At 35.6% G+C, this 19,205-nt stretch overlaps 1 protein-coding gene across 2 annotated transcripts in view; it reads right to left on the minus strand.

The window, feature by feature from the left end:
- Positions 1-19,122, minus strand: part of LOC109833726 (DNA-directed RNA polymerase III subunit RPC5) — a 22,438-nt gene extending 3,316 nt beyond the window's left edge. Inside the window, exons 1-10 of one of the 2 annotated variants that reach the window (XM_020401513.1) lie at positions 18,752-19,122; positions 12,012-12,077; positions 11,766-11,870; positions 9,451-9,516; positions 7,026-7,139; positions 4,715-4,762; positions 3,400-3,506; positions 3,243-3,314; positions 1,034-1,085; positions 32-648 (exon numbers count right to left, since the gene is read on the minus strand). In XM_020401513.1, the coding sequence (XP_020257102.1) occupies positions 32-648; positions 1,034-1,085; positions 3,243-3,314; positions 3,400-3,506; positions 4,715-4,762; positions 7,026-7,139; positions 9,451-9,516; positions 11,766-11,870; positions 12,012-12,077; positions 18,752-18,949 (1,445 nt within the window). In that variant the 5' untranslated portion in view covers positions 18,950-19,122. Of the gene's footprint in view, positions 1-31; positions 649-1,033; positions 1,086-3,242; positions 3,315-3,399; positions 3,507-4,714; positions 4,766-7,025; positions 7,140-9,450; positions 9,517-11,765; positions 11,871-12,011; positions 12,078-18,751 lie in introns of both variants that reach the window. The other variant, XM_020401512.1, reaches the window with a different exon arrangement.

Consider the following 19,205-nt stretch of genomic DNA (forward strand, 5'->3'; position numbering starts at 1 on the left):
AGGCAGACATAGAAGTTAGAATAAGAATTACCTCCGAGCACCATGCAAGTGGAAAATCTCTAAGAGAGCCTTGTTGATATCTTCTCGAGTTCCATTTAGCATGGTTGTCGTTGAAGAGATTACTGTGTTATCAATACCATCCTTTGGAGTATGCTTAACTTCTCTCAAGTCAACGGTCTTCTTGAGCAAATGCGGGTTTAAAGATTTTATCAAATTATCCATAAACTGGCTTTCCTTAGTTTTTTGAGCTCCAACCAAAGAGTCCCTAAGCTGTTTCACACGGCCTGCCCATGCCTGTTCTTGTTCTTTAACAATATCTGGATAACATTTTATAAATGACAGATCAGTAGGCTCTTTGAATTTCCAGTCATTAAGACTAGGCCTATGAACTGCTATCCGGCCTAATATTTGCTGTACAAGAGGAGGCAATCTTTTTTCTGTGTCATAGCGGATCACACAATTCTTAGCAAATAGGGAAAGGATGTAATCTCTGGCAGAAGCTTCAACACCAATGTATACCAAAGAACTCTTGGCAACCCATAATCCTTGGACCAAGTGTGCATACAGTTTAAGCACCTTAAGAACATCTTCAACTGAATTCGTAGGGGCAAGATGTAAAAGCGCAGAAAAACGATTCACTTGTGGTCCCTGCATCCAAAAGTATACAAATCCGTAAGTATTAAGATCAAAGAAATCAGATATTTAGAGTAGTTATACAGTAAACTTTATTCAAAGAACTACGAGGAACTTCAGAAGAAAAAAGTTCAGCATTAAATAATCAGCAAGTGCCCTCAAAACAATCAAAGTACATAGGAACACCCCTTCCTCAAAACAATCAAAGTACATAGCAAAGATGAACAGTAGACTGTCTATTCGCTAGTGCACCTTAAAACATGGTTCAAAAAAATAAAATAAAATAAAATAAAGTTTCTTTCTCTGTCAGATCTTGAATTAGCATGTGGATACTGACATTGACTAACATCTCTCTACATATTACATATCAGAAATACCGTAAATAACTTGGAAGACTTACCTCTGAAAACCACTTTTTCAGTCGTTCTTCCAATGGAAGCAAGAGCAAGTCCCTAAAGCATAAATAATTCAAGAAAACATAGGATTAGATATTAAGAATATCTGAAATATTTTAAATGATGAATAACTGATGCGTTTATTGAGATCCAAAGGACGTGAAGATTGCTCAGATTTAAAATAATAGTAATGAAACGGAGTGGAGATTCTAACACAAGGCTTGCGTGAAAACCTTAAAAAAATTGTTAAACTAGTAGAAAAGAAGAAAAATTTTAGTATGAAAAGTTAATACAAGTTAAGAATAGTTAATCTTGTAGGAGAAAATAAGTATACAACCAAGAAAAATAGCTATAAAATATTCCGACATATTTTTAGGAAAAAAATATGAAAAGTTAATACAAGTTAAGAATAGTTAACCTCGTAGGAGAAAACAGTATACAACCAAGAAAAATAGCTATAAAATATTCTGACATAGTTTTAGGAAAACATTATACCTTGTTAACAAGGCCTAACAAGCATTATGCAACAGCCACGTTAAGAAAAGATACAAATTGGTTATAATAAGAAATACAAGAAAAGGAAATAATTTGTACTGTCAGAAATATATTTTAAAAACTTTACTTTGTAGAAGATAAAGGTTTCGTCAAAGGTCATTTATTGTTAAATCTACAATTTTTACCTGATCAAAGAGGAAAAAAAATACAAGGACTGGACAACAAATGAATAACTTTGCAAAAAACATTGACACTGAGTACCAGTATAAAGCTGATCAACATTAATCTTCCAGATAAGGATTGAAGCTTGAAAATTTGATACTTGGCTTCACAAAGGGTGAGAAGTATGCTTCATCTTTCGACGCACAAGTTTTTCGTTGGAATCCAAGTGGTTCTAGTCTTGTTCCCTATCTCCCATTTGAAAAATGCAACAAAAATAACTGTTGCTCACTGATGGATTTTGTCGCACTCTGGGCCAGCAAGCCTGTTGGCGCTCTATAAGCCATGGGATCCGGATTGTAGTGCGTTGTTTGACTCAAACCACTGCCAGAATCGACTAGCCGATGCTACACTTAAAACCCACAACTTAACGATTAAAGCCAACAAATCTCTTCTCCACTTCTGACGTGGGAGGGTTGGGGTATTAAAGGTTTGCTTAGATCATTACAGATAAAGACAAGGTCCCTGTTGACTCTCTGCTCATCCAGGACCATAACTCCAGGCATATTAGACTAAAATTTACATATATCATTTACCAGAAAAGAAGGTAGACAAATACATTGAAAAGTTATGCTGTAAAAAGTGAACAAGACTGTTTTGATCAGTAGGGATCCTATTAAAACCACCCCTATAGGAGTGGGCTGGTTTACACTATTGATTGAGTAGTCACAATTTCCAATCGAACCCTCTAACCGCCGTGTATGGTATATAGGGTGTTCTAATAGAATCTTACTCTGTTTCGATGTTGATTTCTGACAAAGAAATGACTTTGCCTGGAACTGGCAGTAAAAAAGGAGATGAACTAAAAACGATCTGATAAAACCATGGCTGTGACGCCCTATGTCTAGTCCAAAAGCCACAATCTAGTGACTATCATCAGCTCTTACAGGAAAAATTTGGGCCAAATCCTGGCCATATAAACCTCTGGTAGGGAATCCAAATTGCAAATCACTCAGGCCATCTTGATCTACCTGGCTTAGTGGTTAAAACCAAAGGAATGTTTATAGATTTTCCCACACACCTCAAGGTGGGGCAACAGACAAACATTGAAACGAGTTGCTTAGATATATGGAGCAGAGAATACACATTGGCAACAGAAATAAAGATCACGATCTAGATACTTTGAAACCCTTGGAGGCCACTCTTGGATATGGAACAACCGAAACCAACCCAAGCAACTTGTATATATGAAGGTATAAAATTCACATAAACTAAAGCAATTAATCCAGTAGAAGAATAGATAGTACTCATGATATATATGAAGGTATAAAATTCACATAAACTAAAGCAATTAATCCAGTAGAAGAATAGATAGTACTCATGAAACTCGATAAACCATGATAAACAGCAGAATAAATATTTTTAACTCTAACAATTAGGACTGGAAGACATACAAAACACATCCAGAGAACCAGCTCCAGTCTTTCATTTCATAAGAATATAGGACATATCTATAAAATATGTCAGCCAATGAGTTGAAACCAGAGTTCAGGTATACACCTTTTAGAAGGTCCTAGAGCTCCCTTCTTGTTGCTTGATGATCCAGGACACAAGAAGCTGATGTATTCATGCCTTTGAACAATTTAAACATATTCATCATCAAATATTTGGATGACAAGAAAAAAAGAGTAATTGATAAGTAAAAGATGAACTTTACGGTTTCACTGTAAATTGTATATCATTATTCTTCTCAGCCACCATTTTTTTCTGGTAACTATCCGCAAGAGGACTGTCAATCGAGTGACACTCAAGTGAAACCCATGGCTGTGGTTTTCAACATAGAATATGAGAACTCATATATTATATAATAAGAGATCCAGGAAAAAAAGAATAAAAAATCTAAAAAGTGTACAAACTGAGACTACAAATTGAGGACAGGAATGAGCTACCATTAGTATATACGAAATTCAAAAGGAAGACATATTAAAGGAAAAATACAAAAGTGAAAAAAAACTGGAATGCAAAAAAACTCGGTGCATGCTGACCATTATGAAAGGCTAAACACATCTGCATGACTACATGTTGAGTGATTGTTGAAAGAAAAAGCAAATCAAGTTCAAATAGCTCAAAGTACAGAGTCTTAGACCCATCAAATTATTGGTCGCAAAATTTTAATCAAAGAACGAAAAAATGCCACAAGGTTCAGTGAAAGGGACTAAGAATAGAACTTTCTTCTTGTGAAGCATTTGAGGAAAGAATGAACAGACAAAGCATGAAGCTGGTAGTATTAGAGCAGAACGAAGATAACAAATTCTCTCGTTGTGGTTACAGAGAAAATAGGGTGATAGACGTCAGGGGAGGGGGGGTGAAGGATTTGTAGGATAACAATATTTTGGGATGTCCATATGGTAAGTATGGGTTTTGGAATCTAGGACATTGTAGCCACTGAAGCTGAGGGATGAAAAGACGCAAAGAACATAAAATAATTAATTGTAGAAGAAAGGGCGAATAACCCATTACTGTATGATTAAATATGGTACAAGGTAAATGAATACATAAAATAATAGATGGTTCAGACTAATGTACAGAAACAGCCATATGGGAAGGATAACTGTAAAATTCCATGAAGACATAAAGATGTATTTTCTACAAACCCTAAATCGAAAGATATTACAACATGAATAGCTTGTGGTCTCAACATTCTTCTGTTTACTAAAGTTTCAAACATTCATATTTACAAAAATTTCCCTTTGAAAATGATAAATGCATACACATCTAGGCCTATAATAAGCATCACCATACCAAGGTTAATTTCTTTTATTACATTAAACAACTGCTTCCATTTAAAACAAAGGAAGCACGCTACCCATACCTACCTCAGCCAAACAACAGTGGTTTTGCAAGGAAGATAGATTATTTTTTCTTTATGTATAACAATCCATTGTCACATGTACTGACTGCTGAACTTTGATCAACTGAAAGTAAATTTAAAAAAAAAGATGTTCTACAGATTAGTAAACAAAGTTTCTTACATCAGCATCATCTAGATTTTCACTTGAATCCCCTGACACTGCATTTCCCTGCTGAGAGAACACAACAAAATGCAACAAGAACAAAAGTTTATCCTCAGATAAATTTGCAAAATTTTGCAAGAAACTAAGGTGAATGTATTGGTCTGTGTCGTACTGAATAGATGTCAAAGTGAAGAAATGCTACACTGCGTGCAAGTTTTCCCAACAAGCTATGGCATTGTATAAGACAAAAGAAGTGTGGTGGTTCTAAATAGAAGAAACAAACAGAACCGCTAAAACCATAAGAGAAAATATCTCACCATATTGCACTATCTTATATTAAAACTCTAGGGTAAGCCTCACTGCATCGAAGAGAGTTACCGAGAAACACGTGATATGTGAAACATATTCATTACAATTACAAACTAACTGAATATCTAGAGTACATCCTGAAGTCAGATTCTACAAATCATATTCTCAAGGTATGTATAAGTATCTCGAAAATAGCAAAGAAGTTATCCTATACTTGACTCTGATGCATACCAGATTCTCCAGAGTACACCTGCTTTTGCCAGATTCCACATAGCCTCTTCCAAATTGCACATGCATGTACGTTTCATAAAGATTCTTTACAAAGAAATAAAATGTACAACACCCTCATTGCCAATTTTTCCACTGATATCGAGTTAATCCATTAGACGGGATATATGGACTTCAAAGTAATTAAATAGGCACTAGTATCAGCCAGATAGAGTTTCGAGGTCAGTTATCAAACCTGTTTGAACTTTTCTTAACATGATCTAAAACAATCTTCATTTTTTATGGAGAGCTTTATTATTCTCTTTGGCATCTGCCTAATTAATTCTCCAGATTCTATATCAATCTAGAAAATGGGAGGGACTCTGATGAAGACATCTCACTGGCAAGAAGTTGTCGTGGACTGAATGAATCATTATGCATGTGCCTTAGTGAAGTGTGAAACAGACCACATAAATGATTGCAAATGGAATAGTACTTACCGAGTGTTGGATGTTGGGAAAAATTAATTGTTATTAGAAGTACCAGAAAATAAAGTCTACAAACACAACTAGTACATTAATTTTTTTTCCTCCTAAAAGAGACTCCAAAAGGTGAGACTACAATTCCATATAAAGCTTAGTCATCCAAATGTTGAATCAATGAAGAAAGCAATTAGTGACGATGATATTTCCAAGCAACTAATATGGCATTATTCGCACAAACGGGGCAGACGAAAAAATCAAAAGTAGAATATATGAATCCATGAGATAATTTTCGCAGTATGTTCTTGACGTTGATCAGCATGCAAACATACTCATGTAGACTTGAATGTTATTAATGCATACTTAATCGAAAAAATAGTTACATTTTCCATTTAGTACGTACGAGTGATAAGTATTAGATAAGATTTATCTAAATTGGTACGGAATGATCCAGGAAGTCCCACTTTTATCATGTTCAATCAGAAGTCAATTATGAATTCCTAGCCCTCATTTGTAGCTATAAATACTTAATATGATGGCAGAAGTAGTTAAAGGAGACAAAAAATTGAGTTAAAGGTTATGGCCTCATTATCTACCATACTTTCTGCATCTTCTATTCTCTTCCTCTTCCTCCCTTTTAAATGTTTCTGATTATCACCACATTGTCTTCTTCTTATTTCCTCGTTCAATTGAATTAATTCTGGACAGTAAAAGCAAGCTATTTTCTAATGCTAGACTAGCTTTCTACTACTAAGTTTCTTTTTGTCTCTTCTTCTACCAATCAGGTGAGCAATCAAACCAACTTAAAAGAAATCCTGCAATCCAAACACTTAAGATTACATTGCATACATGAACAGACGTAGGAAGGAGAGGAAGAGCATTAGCAAAAAGAACAATACCACCACCCTCTCAAACACACACATACTGCAGGAAACCCTCAGTGGAGGCTAACTAGTGAGGTTACTGTGCCAGGGTATTGTTGTGGCAACCATATTCTCTGGACTGATAGCCCTTTCTTCAATTTGTCAGGAAGCACTTCATACCGTACAGGATGTATACAAAGGATTTCATATCATCTTGAAATAATACATTATACATTTAAAGAAACAGGAGGCGAAGTATCTGAATTAAAATATCTATTATATCCCCCATTGAAGCTTCATAGATTTAGAAGGGAAAGAAATTGTATTTAGGGTTTCTTTTCCAGACTAGCAGTCGATAGCAATTGTTTGACATGGTATTAGATTTGTATCCATAGCCAAATGAAATCAAGTCAGGCTTTCTGGTAAACTTGTCACTGGACAGAGAGCTTAATTTAATGTAAAGCTTACCTGTAAAGGGTTTGTATTAGCATCTATACTTGGGGCAGCCTGCTTCCTCTTCTCTTCGCCAACATTTATTGATGGACGAAGCTGCACAACTGAATCAACAGGGCTTAAGTGCAGCTGGAAGATAGCAAGAAAATAAAAGGCAATCTTATATTTCCACAGAATTAGACAAAAAATATGGAAAGAAAGTCAAAAGTCATAGACTGTATCATTAGATGCTGGACAGGCAAACCAAATAGATATCCATGCATTGAGGACAATCTAATCAAGGTTTTAAATGTCGGCCGACATGTCCGACATGTCGGCCGACATATCGGTTTGAGGGCTTGACCGACACGATATAGACGTTTTCAACTCGTATGTCGGTTTTCAGGGTCAAATCGGAAATAGCAGGGTCATATCGGGCATATCAGGCGATTTTTTAGCTTTAAAAATCGACTGATATGATACTTTTTTTTAAGATCTGTTTTTTGTTATCGGGTTTGGGTTTAGTGATAAATACCCAAACTCGTTTGACCCATTCTCATGTTTAAAGGTGTCTTATGAACCCGATAGAAAAAATTTATGAACCCAAATCCATATATTATTTACTTTTTTATATGTCTAGTCTATAGAATTTATAAAGTATGCTTATATTGAATTTATGAATGCTTAGATTACATTTAGGACATGATATTATACATATGCGCACTACCCGATATGACAATCCGATATTTAGTAAATGTCCCCCGATATATCCCCGATTTCCGCTATCCGACATGGATTTTAACCATCCGACATGAACCCGACATCCAACATTTAAAACCTTGAATCTAATCATTAACTTTCAGGTCTTCCAACATAATAATAATAATAATAATAATAATAATAATAATAATTCAAACATATGCCACTACAAAAGTGGTAGCATTTGAAACAGTTGCACAGATACGGGTGTGGTTGCAGGCACGGAAACAGACACAGACATGTGGCATGGAAAATTTGTGAAAGGCAGGATAAGGGGACACGCATGCACAGACACACACACTCATACATATGTATGTATGTATGCATGCATGCATATCATATTTACATTAGATCAATTATTGAATTAAAATACATATAATATGTGGCATGGAAAATTTGTGAAAGGCAGGATAAGGGGACACGCATGCACAGACACACACACTCATACATACATATGTATGTATGCATGCATGCATATCATATTTACATTAGATCAATTATTGAATTAAAATACATATAATATTTGTATGTTTCTTTTACTATCTATAACAATTAAGAATCTAAGTAAAATCACACTCAGAAGTAAGGTTTGACAACAAAATTTTACTTTTATTCGCATGACACAATGGGCATTTTTTTTCAAATCTTCAAGTAAAGGGTTTCGGTTTTCAGGTACAAGAACAACGAGTTCGATATACCAAAGAAACTAGTTTAGGAGTATTAAGTAATGGGGAAATTGGGTTTTGCTTTGAAACATGTGTCCATGGTATGTCCATGGCAAATTCGTGTTCGAAACAGATACAACACAATACGAAAGTATCCAGGTAACCTAGGTGTGCAACCATAAAAGCCACCGAGGCCTCATTCAGCAATAAAATGGGAGTTTGGATTATGGGAGACCCATATTCAAGACTGCACTATGTAATTTGTTCAATAGAAAATTGATAAATGATAAACAAAAGCAAAAAGAAGTATGCTACTCAAAGAAACATCGAAGCAGGCTATCAGTAGACAGTAGGCCATGATATGTATTATGCAATATGTTTTGACATGCATAAACAGACAACAGAAACATTGAACATTTTAGAAATATACAATGTCAATAAAGGTGGATATCAGATGAACTCTTCATAATGCTCGAGTAGAGCAGCTGTCTATGAAACCTCGTGTCATATCCTGCAGTTTTCATTATGTGCTGCCTTTTTGTGCTAAGAACAAATAATAGGCATATTTAGCATAGTTTCCTCTAACTATTGTAGTTGCTAGTTAGTGAAGTGCAAACAATATAATGGCCCCACCATAACCCTCAGTCACCATGAAGAAATGTCAGCCTATTAGAATTATCTGATAGGAAAATATACCAAATAATTTTTGAAGGCAAAGGCTTACCTAAGAGGCATTAGAAAACAAGAACAGAAAAAAAGCAAGATAAGATACAAAAAATATGCACACATATAAGCTAACTAATAACTTTATGATTAAACATTGCTGTCTGAAACAAAACAAAAAAACATGGGATCTTGAAAACTTGTCACCTAATAATCTTCATTAGTCCTTAAATCATTGGATGTTAATTCCAAAATGGAACAGAAATAACTTGTAGATTAGCGATAAACCCATTGATCACAGAATTATTCAAACAGCTCTACTTATATCAGCTTGAGAAAAAAAATATTACATGAATTCCAAGCATAGAACTGACCTGATTTCCATTTCTAATCCCAACAGCAAAGTAAGGTACACAAAGTCCCCTGGATGATGACAATGTCTGTCGAAGGCAAAAGATAAAATTGTGTAGTTATGAAGAGGTGGAGCAAGAGGAGTTAAGAAATCACTGCTTTATTTTTGAGATGCATAACGCCAATAAGAAATGTATCTAGCCAAAATATTCAGTGCAATATTACAACTTGTATAAGCTAAAAGTAGGTGGAAACAGTAATAGTTTTGTGTACTATTCCATGAACAAGTTTAATGAAAATTGTAACTCATTTTCAGTTCTCAGGCTATAATCATGACTAGAAACATAAGAACGATTTTGTAAAGGTAAGAACGATTCTGAGGAGATAAATGTACAGATCATTGGAGATAGAAGTGCAGTGCATACGCGAGGAAAATAAAAATTCTTCGAGCATAAGCGAGAAAAATAAAAATTCTTTTTGGAGACAATTATCTTTGGGTCTAGAGCATTATAAGTGCCAGAATAGCTTACATTTTTACTCCAATAGAAAATTCGTCTATCATGACTAGGGGTGCTAAACCGTATCCGTATCCGAGGAAATATCCGTAACCGTATCCGTTAGGATACGGATATGGGTATCCGAGGAAATATCCGTAACCGTATCCGTTAGGATACGGATATGGTTACTCAAATCTATAACCGATATGATATGGTTACAGATATGGTTTTATAGTGAAATATTTGTATCCGTATCCGAAATATCCGAATACATATTAGTCATACTCTTACGATAGTTTCGATTCTTAGATTATGGATTTGTAGTTAATTTTGATGATCAATATGTCTAATCTTAACTTTTCAGATATAATGAAACATATAAACAAACTCTTTTGTATCACATGAACTATGTTTTTCTCAATACTATCTAGCTTTCTCATATCCGTTTTGTATCTGCATACATATCCGCTTATATATCCGCATGTATATCCGTAACCGTATCCGATTTTAGCGGATATGGATATGAATTTTCCTTACCGAAGTATATCCGTATCCGTAACCGTATCCGAGATGAGTAAGCGGATATGGATATGGTAGGCATCATATCCGAGCCGTATCCAGACCGAATGCACCCGTAATCATGACCCTTCTTTTATGGATACAGGGAATCTGGGGAGTAGATCCTTAGCTCAAATTGCAGTCCCAGAAAAGCATGTTGTTCTACCAGTCAAGTGGTTTTCTGGGGATTAGAACATATGGCAGGCTTATCCTGTTCATAGTTTCCTTTGTAGGAATTTGCTATCAATTTATTGATCCCAGTTGACACAGCCTATGTAAGAAGTTGTCAAATCTTTCATAGAGCCTTATATTATGAAAAAAGCCATACTTTGATGGTACAAAACATATGATACTGATGATAATGGGCTCAAAAATGCCAGATTACTGCTCTAGCTCCAAAGCTATTTGCTAACCCTTTGATCAAATTGTTTCATGTATTTATACATACATATACGGCAGGCAACAAAAGAAATTCAACTAAGCAAAAAATAAATTATCGAAATCCAAAAAAAGAACACTAAATCTCAAATATATTGGTGCATTCTTTCTATTATCAAAATCCCAAAAACATTGAGTAAATCTAGAAAACTCCTGTTGCATTCTTTTCTACCAGCATACACTATAGCTACATCCTTACCAGAAGATATATTGACCAGATACAATAATTAGTAAAAAATTCTCTTTAATAAGTAAAAGCATACAAATAACTATTAGACGCTGTTTGCATAATTATGCACTACTCAAATTATTTCAGCATTTCTTTCTTCTAAAGTGAGTTTGAATAATCATCAAGTGGCCTGTTTATTTTTTTAAAAATGGATTCATCATGCATTAGTCACCCGTACTAGTTAGTTATTATAATTATATGTGGGTAAATTTTCTTATATGAACCAATTAACCATTATCCATAAAGCATAAATAACATGGGTACTAGTAAATTTTAGATTATATGGTGATTATTAATTCAACACGGGAACCAATCGTAACAGGACCATCAATATGTAGATACCAGTTGTTTTAAAGTCTAAAGAATAAAAAAGGAAAATGTATAGTTTCTAACTATTACTATTATTATATGATATGTATGTCTGAAGCAGATGACCTTCGCTTTTAAAATATACTAGAATAGTTTATTGAAGGATTTGATGCATTATACAATTTGTACATTCTGTTGCCCATACAAATATCCTCCTTTCAATGTGAAAGAGTATCAGAACCATCTCCTCTTGTGTGCACAAAGAATGCATATCCATCATAAAATATAGTTCAATAATAGAACTCACCAGGTTTTCTAAATTCAAGACAGGCTTCTCTGGGTCATAATTTTGTCTGTCAGTATCCAATTTCAAATCAACTTCAACTTTTGCTTGTTTAGGCTTCACCCTGACCTAAGGCAACAAAATACAGTTCAACATGTTGCATGAGAACTAGTTGAACAAAGAAAACAAAACAAAGAGTACATGAAAATTGCCCTAGAATATAAAAGTAGAAAATGCTTAACTATGCCTATTATAATCATTTTATTGTACCTCTTCACATCTTTCCAATTCATACGGACGCCAGGAAGGCCTAAGAGGATACTGCATAACGTACAACTGCAAGAGAATAATAATCCATGAACGAATAATAATCCATGAACGTCAATTTCAGATGACATGGAAAAACACTTGTACATAAATTAGATAAATTGTTATTTAAGCATGTTGAACACATGCAAGAAAACAGCAAATCTTGACTCAAGGAACTATATAGGATTTTGGACTAAAATATGCTGTTCAAATTAAATGAAGTTGCATAAGCACTAGCTGAATTTCCTGCCTATATGAATAGGGAGTAAGAGTATAATGCTATGTGGAATACTTTTTCCAGGAAATTCTAAGACCACAGGGTGGATGAACAATCAATATAATGAAGTTTGAATTACATAAAAAGTTCCTTAGTAATTGTTTCGCTTCAAATCCAAGTTGAAGACAGTTTAGTATAGAGCCACTTAGTGAGGATTAAGTTCAAATGAGACAGAAAATCGTTCAAGTTTCCCAAGAAGAGTAAAGACAGGTATAACATTTAAGATATGTGTAAAAGCCTTATAATTGATGTATGTCTCCATATCTATCTATTCTTTATTCCCCCGATATGCCATCAACAATGTGCAACTTAGGTTGATACAATCTCCGCTCAGAGATAAGGGGCTAAGTGTTTTGAATATCTTGAAAGCCCTCAATGATACTTTAATATGAATCAGCATACTACACTGAACAGACAATGTAAGAAATTAAGTGATAACTCTGAGTGAGTCCGTTCAGCATGTGAATACGCATGAAAGAAGCGGTAATCACAATTCAATAACATTTATTTAAAACTATCATATAAAAGAACCAAACTCAAATGATATTTTATAAATCACTAGTATGAATAGCATATTATAGAAGCACAGTAACTGCTAACTGGATGCAAATTTGACAGCTTCTTTCATTTCTTGTTGCTGGCTGTTTAAAGGATCATCTGCAAACAGATAGCATAGATCTTGTATGGTGCAAGTGAGTGCATCTGTGAGTATAACTTATACACCTTACTGGCGTTGAAACCATATGAGTAACAGTCAGTAATAACTGAGCAATGACCACGATAGTTTCAAAACTATAACTCCAAGGGATATTATATGGCAAATGGATGAAACCAGGATAATCAAAAGTTAGGAGATGGTGGTTGGGTGAGGTTATGGCCTATGGGGCTTTAAAACATAGAAAATCATACTACCAAACCGTGAACATAATTGGCAAAGGAATGAGAGAATCAATGGATATGTAATTATATTGTATTCTGGAATCACCCTAAGCTACCCCTGAGGAACGCAAACAGAAAGCAGACTTATATGATGATAATGGGAACTTGAACTTCAATAAAAAGATTAATCATTTATTCATGATGGAGAATTGGTTAAGGCCAATTTTATCATGTGTTATGTTTATTTGATATTCAAATTAAAAAATGTGACTAGCCTAGCAGAATCTTGGAGATATATGGATCAACGTTTTAGAAACCATTGGGCGCTTCTAGGTGTCAGACCTGGGGCCAAGCACCTCAGTAGTGTCTAGGCCTTTTTTAGCAATTTATGTGTCTAGTGCATCAGCTTTTGGGACGGTAGGAGGAGCAGGAGAAGAAGAGAGAAAAGAAAGAAAAAGACAGGAAGAAGGAAGAAAGAGAAAGTGCAAGAAGATAATGTATGAGATGAATTTGTAAACACTACTGTAAGGAATACTATATGTAATAATTATAAATTAAAGATAAAATTATTTTCTTGCAAGTTTTGACAGTTATAGGAGGTGGCTTCAACAATGGTTGGGACTCTAGGACAACGGCTCTAATGGCAAAGAGAAAGGTTGAAAGAAGACAGACACGAAGAGAGGAAACAATTTGTTAAAAGATCTGAAACCCTAAACTCGACATTTTACCTAATTTGGATTTGAACATCTGGTTTTCACTTGATCTATTTTAATCTGATCCATTTTCTTAATCTGACCATGCTCAAGTAGTTTGCATACTTGATTTTGACGCCGTGTGACACACTTAAGCAGTTCATGCTCCCTTAGGTACCGTAGGTGCTTAAGTGAGAGCATCCAAGCACAAATTGACAGTCTGGTTACCGGCTCCACCAAGATAGGCACTCAAACCACCTTTAAAAATAATGATATGGACGTGTAACCAATATTACGGAAAGCGCTAGGTGCCAATCTAGGGCCTCGCACCTAGGTGGATGCCCACACTGGGCTAGGTGGATATTTTTTATTTAAATTTGTGGTGGATAATGTCTTGCAGAAGGTCAAGGAGGTGAGAAGATGTTCATAATTGGTAGGGGAGACACGAGGATGTCAATGAAGGTCGAAGGACATGGAGGCGATGGCGAAGGAAATTACGACCAAGATCTAAGTGGTGCAATTTGTATAAGCAACACACACTCCCTTAAGCGCTCCCAAAACCTAAGCAAGTGGCTTAGGTGCCGCTCAGATCCAGTCGGGAGTCTAGGCAAGTGCCTAGACCGCTTTTTAAAATATTACCTATGATTGAAATGATGACACAAGAGAGAAGAGTGAAAACCAACAGAAAGATGTTTCTACAAAGAAACCAAGAACTGGAAAAACGCTAATCTGGTGCAGATGGTCCAATCATCTTGGTAGTCCTTAGTGCCAGATCCTAGGACCCTCCACAAAAATAGTCTCTCTCCGTCTTTCATAGTTTTGCATATTAGGATGCTCAATTTGGAAAGTGAGATGATCTCCATATAGAGTATAACAATAATGTAATGGTCAATTTGAAAATAAAACTTTGAGAGAGGAAGAAAGAGCTCCCAATAGCTAGAGATTCAGAAAGCGCTAAGAGGCCTAGGCGTTGGATCCGACGCCCAGAGCCTAGGCACTTAGGTGGGAGCCTAGGCATTTTCCTATTTTTATTTTTTAATTACATCAGTATTATCGAAAGTGATAGGCACTGCTAGATGTCACCGACACCTAGTGCATAAGCACTAGGCCTAGGATAATTTTTTTATGCAAAGACGGGAGAGATTTTGTTAAAGTTCGAAGGAGGTGGATGAGGAGTTCTTAGTCGATGGAGAAGGCCCGAAGAGTTCTGAGGTGGTTGGAGGACATGGAGGCAGTAATAGAGGAAATCACAACCAAAACCTAACGACACATTCCGCGCAAGCGATCTTCACTCCCCTAGGCGCTCTCAAGACCAAGAAAGGTGGAGCCTAGATACCGCCTAAGTCTAGGCAAGAGCCTATGCAACCTAGGCCGAGGCTTTTTAAAACATTGCTAATGGCTCTTAATTGCATGCAGCAAGGTTAGAGGATATCAATTTAAAACATAGAATAGCATGTGGCAAATATATGAGGAATATTCTCTGTTAATGCCAAAGCAATGAGGAAAATCTTTAGCGAAACATGCAAAATGCAAAGTACTCTAATGTAATATATGTGATGGCTAACAATAAGGCAAAGGAAAGGACCTATTAATGAACTCAGCATCATCTCTATCAATTTCAGAGCCATGGCCCATGAATAATAATAGAAAGATTTGATACAGAAAAAGTTAACAGGAAAAGGATAAGTAGAACAATTAAGGCAGACTAAGGGAGGGATGTAAAAATATCAATTGAATAGCATGCCTTACTAAAGGAGTGTAGACAAAGAGGAAGTCTAGAGGCAGTCGCTTATAACGACTGTCGCTAGACAAGCGCTACCTCATAGGACTAAGTGTCCATGTTGTTTCTAAAGTCAATTTTATCAAGCTTGCAGGGAACAAAATTAATGGGGAAAAGATAATTTATCATTACCGTGCTTTATGTTGCTCTGGTTGTAATTAGAATTTATTATCGTTTGCCACTGAAGAGCACATTTTCCCTTTGAATGGGGAAAAGATAATTTACCATTACGCCTCTGTACATTGCTCTGGTTGTAATTAGAATTTTTTTACCGTTTGCCGCTGAAGAGCACATTTTCCACTCCCTTCTTTCAACCTAAGTATTTGTTCTTTTTCTACAGATTTTATTTTATTGTTCAATTAGCAAAATTTGTTTGCTCTTGATTGGTGCTTATTGAGAAGAACTTCACTTGAAGATATCAGATACATCTATATTTGAGTTATATTTATATTTCTTGATTTTATGTATTTAACATTCTAAGTAATCTTATTATTTTATTTCTAATTAATGATTTTAATCCATTGATTATTTTTATTCAATTATTCACATTACGTGTGTCATGGAGGACTTTGTTTTAAATCAAGCTATAGATAATAATTCATATGGAAGTGATTGAAGGATGGTTCATGTCAATAGTAATGACCAAGAGGCGGAAGATGGAGCAAAGATTAGTAGACATATTTGAGATGAACACTGTGAAATTGTTGAACTATGTAAAGGTATGGATTTCAAAATACGAGAGGAGATTTGTTCTTAAATAACACTCTTACACTCAATAGTACTTCTTGAAGTTAGCATTCTTAAGACATCATATTTTACAAGAGGAAACTTATGTGAGTTATTCTATCGATAGTGCTACAGTTAAAGAGAAATAAAAATTTTAAGCATTTTTGGCTTATATCATTTTTTAATAATTATTATTTTTAATATGGCGCAGGTACAATTTATTGAAGCTTTCATGTAAAGAAAACTACTAGTCATGTGAAACCAAAATTCTTGTCAATATCAATGCTTCAGCTTAGTGAAGATTATTTAGAGGAATTAGTAGACTTCTAATCATCATGCCTCAACTGAGTAATTATTTTCACTCTTTATGTTAAATTAGTGAGCATGTTACTTTTTCATGGGTTTAAAAAGCTCTCTTAAATCAGTTAGTATAGCAAAAATGCAGTAGCCACAAAGTACAGTGTTTGCTTATTTATTTGCTCGACATTTTAGAAATTTAGAGTAAAGGATTTTTTGGGGGTGATATCTATACTACAAAGAAAACTTTCAATAAAAGATTATATAAAATTTACATGTAAAATTTGTACATTTTCACTTTTGAGTTGCACGAGTAACAACTAATAGAGCATATAATTACTTTCTATATGAGCGTTAGTTGTTGTGCAAATTCAATTATCTACGGTTTTATATGCACAATTTAACACACTAATTTGATTGCGAAATCTTGATTCTGTAAAGAGGGGGCATAATTGGTAAATTGACTTTTTCTCCCATTCAACTTCGGTAACAATAAACAACTTGGCAGTGAATTTGTATAGGAAAAGATTGAGGAAACAGCATGGTCATGTGGTCCAACGAGGTAGCGTGCGACTGCCGCTAGACTTGCTTGTAGACGAAAATATCCCTCCAACCAAGTTGTGTGGCATGTTCCTTCTAAAGCTAGTGATGCATGGCAATAGAAGCGAGCACTCAAGATGAGAGACTTGCTCTTGGTCATTTGAGATTCTACTGGTGCCTGTAAGAATAATCTCAATGCATTTTGCAACACGCACTCTCAATAATTTGGATACCAAGCAAACAAGATTTCAGGTTTTTATTAACTTATACGATTCAGGTTTTGAATAACTTATACAATGGCCCAATGAACATATTTTTGATCCAGCAGAACATATAAGTCTAAATTTGAGATCAATATCTAGCAATTAGATTTGTGGAGGATGACAATGCAAATAGAGTTTTGTGGGAGTCTAACCACAAAGATAACCGCTGATGGTTTAGCAGCGTACCTTTCCCAAAGAAAAGAAAAAACTTGAAGTGGGTGGGTCAGAAACGGCCACTCAGCCAGTTGACTCCCTTTAGTGAGAGGAGACTGGTGAGACCAATGAAAATAACATTTCCGTTGCAATTGCAAGTGGTTTTGCATTGATGATGTACCAATGACTTCCATCAGTCATAGTCAAACTGTAGGAGAATAGGCTACAAGCGTCGTACTTGGATTGGTATGACTGAACCAGCCAAACTACTATCAAGGGATAATTTGCTGATTCACATCATCATGAGGGTTTGAAAAGCGAATCCAAGAAGAGATTACCTAGGGTGGATATCATATCAGGAAGCCTTAGGTGGATTTCTTTGCCACATGGCATACTTATGATGATGAACGGTTTGTGAGATTTGTGGATTGAAGAGGTTTAGACATGACATGGACAAGATATGTTGAGGAATTTTGGCAACAAAGTTGGCATATCCTTCTAGTATGACCTATGACTATAAGTTTAGTTATTATTTGATGACAAACTAGACAGAGATTCCAGATTCATACTGAACTGAGAGTATCAGAAGCTACAAACTATCATCTATAATGATTTGAATGAAATATAGCCCACTTTATATTTCCAGTTAACAATAGAAGACTCTTGGCTATATAGAAGCGATGAAAGTGTGGTAACTCGAGAAAGCATGCGACAGAGCAGATGATAAACAAGCACAACGAGAAGTCATAGACCATGCCTCTATATAGTTGGGAGAAAAGATTGGGATACATTACACGTTTTTCTGTAGAAACAAATAACTCATAAGCATGATATAACTGATACTCTACACAGTCAAATGTTGAATGCATGAGTTATTTCCGATGCATTTTCTCGTACTGGCACTAACAACGCACCATGAGAACTCAAACGAACTGAATCCATCCATTTACTCAAAAAAGGCTACAAAAATTTTAGATTTTGGAAATTAAGCTATACACTACAGGACATTTTGGTTTAGATATGGAAGTCCAATAAGACATCAAAAAACAATATCGAATCAATTGGGTAAAAAAAAACAATCGAGTAGAACATACCGAGGCGCCGTCTTCGAGAGGAGATGCGTTCAAGTACACATCGATCTCTTGAACCACCACCTCATCATCATCATCCTCCTTCCCATCATCATCTTCTTCATATGATTGCATTGGATCATCACCAACATCAGCATCATCATCAACAAGATCATCTTTTCCATTTGCGATTGGATCCTTCAAGGGCTCGGATTGGGACATGATTGCGATTGGATCCTTCGAGGGCTCAGGCTCGGGCTCGGGCTCGGGCTCGGGCTTGATCGTAGGAGGTTTGATTTGGAGTGGTTTGGTTTCAAGAGGTTCGGATTTGGGGACGCCGAGCTTGATCAAGGGCTTGCCTTTGCGTTTAGGCGCGAATCGCGGGGCGGCGGCTGCGGGGGGTTTAAAGTTTGGGGACTTGGGGAACGGCGTTTTATAGGTTCCGACTTCGGTTTGGGTCCCATTAGGGCCTGTTTGT

This window comes from Asparagus officinalis, chromosome 3 (genome assembly GCF_001876935.1).
Source record: "Asparagus officinalis chromosome 3, Aspof.V1, whole genome shotgun sequence".
In the NCBI taxonomy this organism is placed as follows: domain Eukaryota; kingdom Viridiplantae; phylum Streptophyta; class Magnoliopsida; order Asparagales; family Asparagaceae; genus Asparagus; species Asparagus officinalis.